This window comes from Zea mays, chromosome 8 (genome assembly GCF_902167145.1).
Source record: "Zea mays cultivar B73 chromosome 8, Zm-B73-REFERENCE-NAM-5.0, whole genome shotgun sequence".
Lineage (NCBI taxonomy): Eukaryota > Viridiplantae > Streptophyta > Magnoliopsida > Poales > Poaceae > Zea > Zea mays.
The window spans coordinates 20,785,372-20,787,759 of record NC_050103.1 but is presented as its reverse complement, the minus strand read 5'-3'; the positions used below and the strand labels follow the sequence as shown (position 1 = coordinate 20,787,759).

The 2,388-nt window shown below is 39.2% G+C and overlaps 1 protein-coding gene across 1 annotated transcript; it reads right to left on the bottom strand.

Annotated features, from left to right (window-relative positions):
* Positions 1-230: 230 nt before the first annotated feature.
* LOC103636810 (uncharacterized) lies at positions 231-1,056 on the bottom strand. Its single transcript, XM_020542914.2, has 2 exons — positions 807-1,056; positions 231-715 (listed from the first exon to the last, which is right to left on the bottom strand). Exons 1-2 carry the CDS (start codon positions 1,054-1,056, stop codon positions 315-317), a joined length of 651 nt encoding a protein of 216 aa, XP_020398503.1. The 3' UTR covers positions 231-314.
* Positions 1,057-2,388: the final 1,332 nt, after the last annotated feature.

Here is a 2,388-nt window from a genome sequence, read left to right as displayed (position 1 = left end):
TCCAGTCCAGATCTTTTTGTCAAAGGTAATATTAAAATAGAAATGCATATTTTTACCATAATTTCTAAAAAACTTCAAAAAAATGTTTTATTTGTTGCTGTATCATTTGCCTAACCAGATAACAGTACACATTGAAAATACTGAACGCGGAACGCCGCAATCAAGGCATAGATAAAAATGACAGTAAATCATATCCTTTTTCAGTACTGGTAATCAAACACATTTATTTGTGCGGTGGGATTGATCCATCATATTTCAACTGTCCTTTAGTAATGATAATTGACAAGTCAGAGGACGCAAGACTTGACTTGAAACTACAAGACAAATATTATAGGAATTTCTAATCTTATATATACAAATGGACATTGATAAGAAAGTAGTACCCATTCAGATTCAATATGAGTTTCCTCGGCCAATTCACACAGACTGTTCCGTGATGCAAGGAATATTTTCGACGCCACTATCTCTGACTCTGCCTTCACTGTGTTTTGTAAATGATACTGATGTAATCTCCAATCAGTTTCCTGAGATCTTTTATCACTCGGCATGTCTGCATACAGGGCAAACACTTCCTTGCAACCCATCAGTGTTCCATCCAGGATGATGGATCTATGGCTTCCAATTTTCTTCAAGCAGTTATTTACATCATTCTCATTGATGTAGGGCTCAAAACTTCTATGGAAGAAGTATGATGCACGACCATCTTGCCTAACACCTGCAAGATTGCAGTTAAACTGTAAAAGGCATTGACATATAAGTAAATGATGCCAAAACAGGTGTGATGTTACTTCAATAAAATTAAATACCTGGTATATGTTGAGGATGAGTGCAAATAAATTCTCTAACATCATCAACAAATTTAATGAACTCGTTGATAAATGGATGGCGCTCAGCTAGAGCGTTCCCAACTTCTGCTGCTAGATGCCACAGAAGATCACTATCACTGGGATTAAATTCTACACCCCTTGGTAGACCTGGCCAACTCTGCGAGTGCAATGGTATAGACGTACAGTAAAGACAGTAAAACAAACTGTTAAGCTGCTCAATGTCATTCATTTTATTTAAAAAATGCGCACATTCACACATAACAGTATCATTCGTCGGAGTTCAAATCATATTACCTCAGAATATGTGGGTGCGGCACGATCCTGGGGCCCGACACCTGTTGCTGCTATCGGTCGGCGCGGAAGAAGCCGAGCTCGACCCAATGCCGCGGTGCCGGGGCCGGCGGGCCGGCGCCGGCCGGGAACAGCTCGCGGGTCACGAGCTGCTGGTGGTGGCGGCAAAGGAGTGGTAATACTATTTTTCATCATAAAATAACACAACATGAGTTGCAAGGTAACCTGATGCCTCAATAAAGGAACCGCTAAAACCCCATCAGGTGGATTAGCCTCAAAATTTGGCTGTGAAATATCCTGCCAATCACCAAATATGTCAAATGTGCTGAAGAAGAAAAAAGAAAGATAGCACTAAAATCAAATGCTCTGTTAATTTTTCTGAGCTAATGTTTTGTATTGTAGTATATAAGAAAATAGAAACAAAAAAGGATCGGAGACATTAGCACCTGCGACTTAAAATAGAAAATAAGTGTCCATATGCCAAAATACTACATTGATTGAAGATAGAAGCACTACTTTAAAAACCTAGTATTACCAGATTTTGAGATGTCAACGAACCAAATCGTCTGCTTATAGCTGGTTGCAGCCTACGATGTTTGGGCAGGTGCCCTGTAAGAAACACTTAGTTGTGCTTGCAGGGTTTTTTGGTCAGTCGTTAATCTCTTCGATTCTGGTAGTGATGGTAATTTCTGTTAAGAGCAACAAAACATATTAGTTTATTATTCCCACAAGGCTTAAAGCACGAGTCTGTATTTATAGGCTTTGTTCATGGAAGAGAAATGAAACAAGTGGCTGTTGTGAGATTATTATATATTACCACAAAGTGTAAAACAATGTGTCAGCTTAAGTGTCTGGAATGCCTGATCTAGCAAAAACTAAGAAAGTGCATCTAATTTCAAAACATGAAAAAAAAATTTGGGGGGGCATTGTGTTATTCAGCACACAAAAAATGCACTAAACAGACTTTATCGATAACGAATGTACTGATGCAAACAAAAGCAACCATGGACGGTGTTGACAAACAAGATTTATTTATGCTACTAATGTTCTATACATGGTGCTTATTCAAAGTAGGGTTATGCCACTTGCGCGCTCATGAGCATTACCGTTAATCGTTAGCAACAAATGAATATTCAATGTTGAATACAGAGCAGAAGGCAAAGTATAAGAGGACTCACGGTCAGTGGTGAAGCCATCCCAGAGGGACATGAACTCTGTCTTCATATTAGTCATGGCTTCATGGTTAGTTGTCCGTCGCTGCCCCAAGAAA

Excerpts from the sequence above, each read along its gene's own strand:
- LOC103636810 (XM_020542914.2), bottom strand. The coding sequence starts at position 1,056 with ATGAATGACATTGAGCAGCTTAACAGTTTGTTTTACTGTCTTTACTGT. Across the intron at positions 716-806 it reads TCATCCTCAACATATACCAG|GTGTTAGGCAAGATGGTCGT; the intron begins GTATTTAATTTT and ends GCAATCTTGCAG.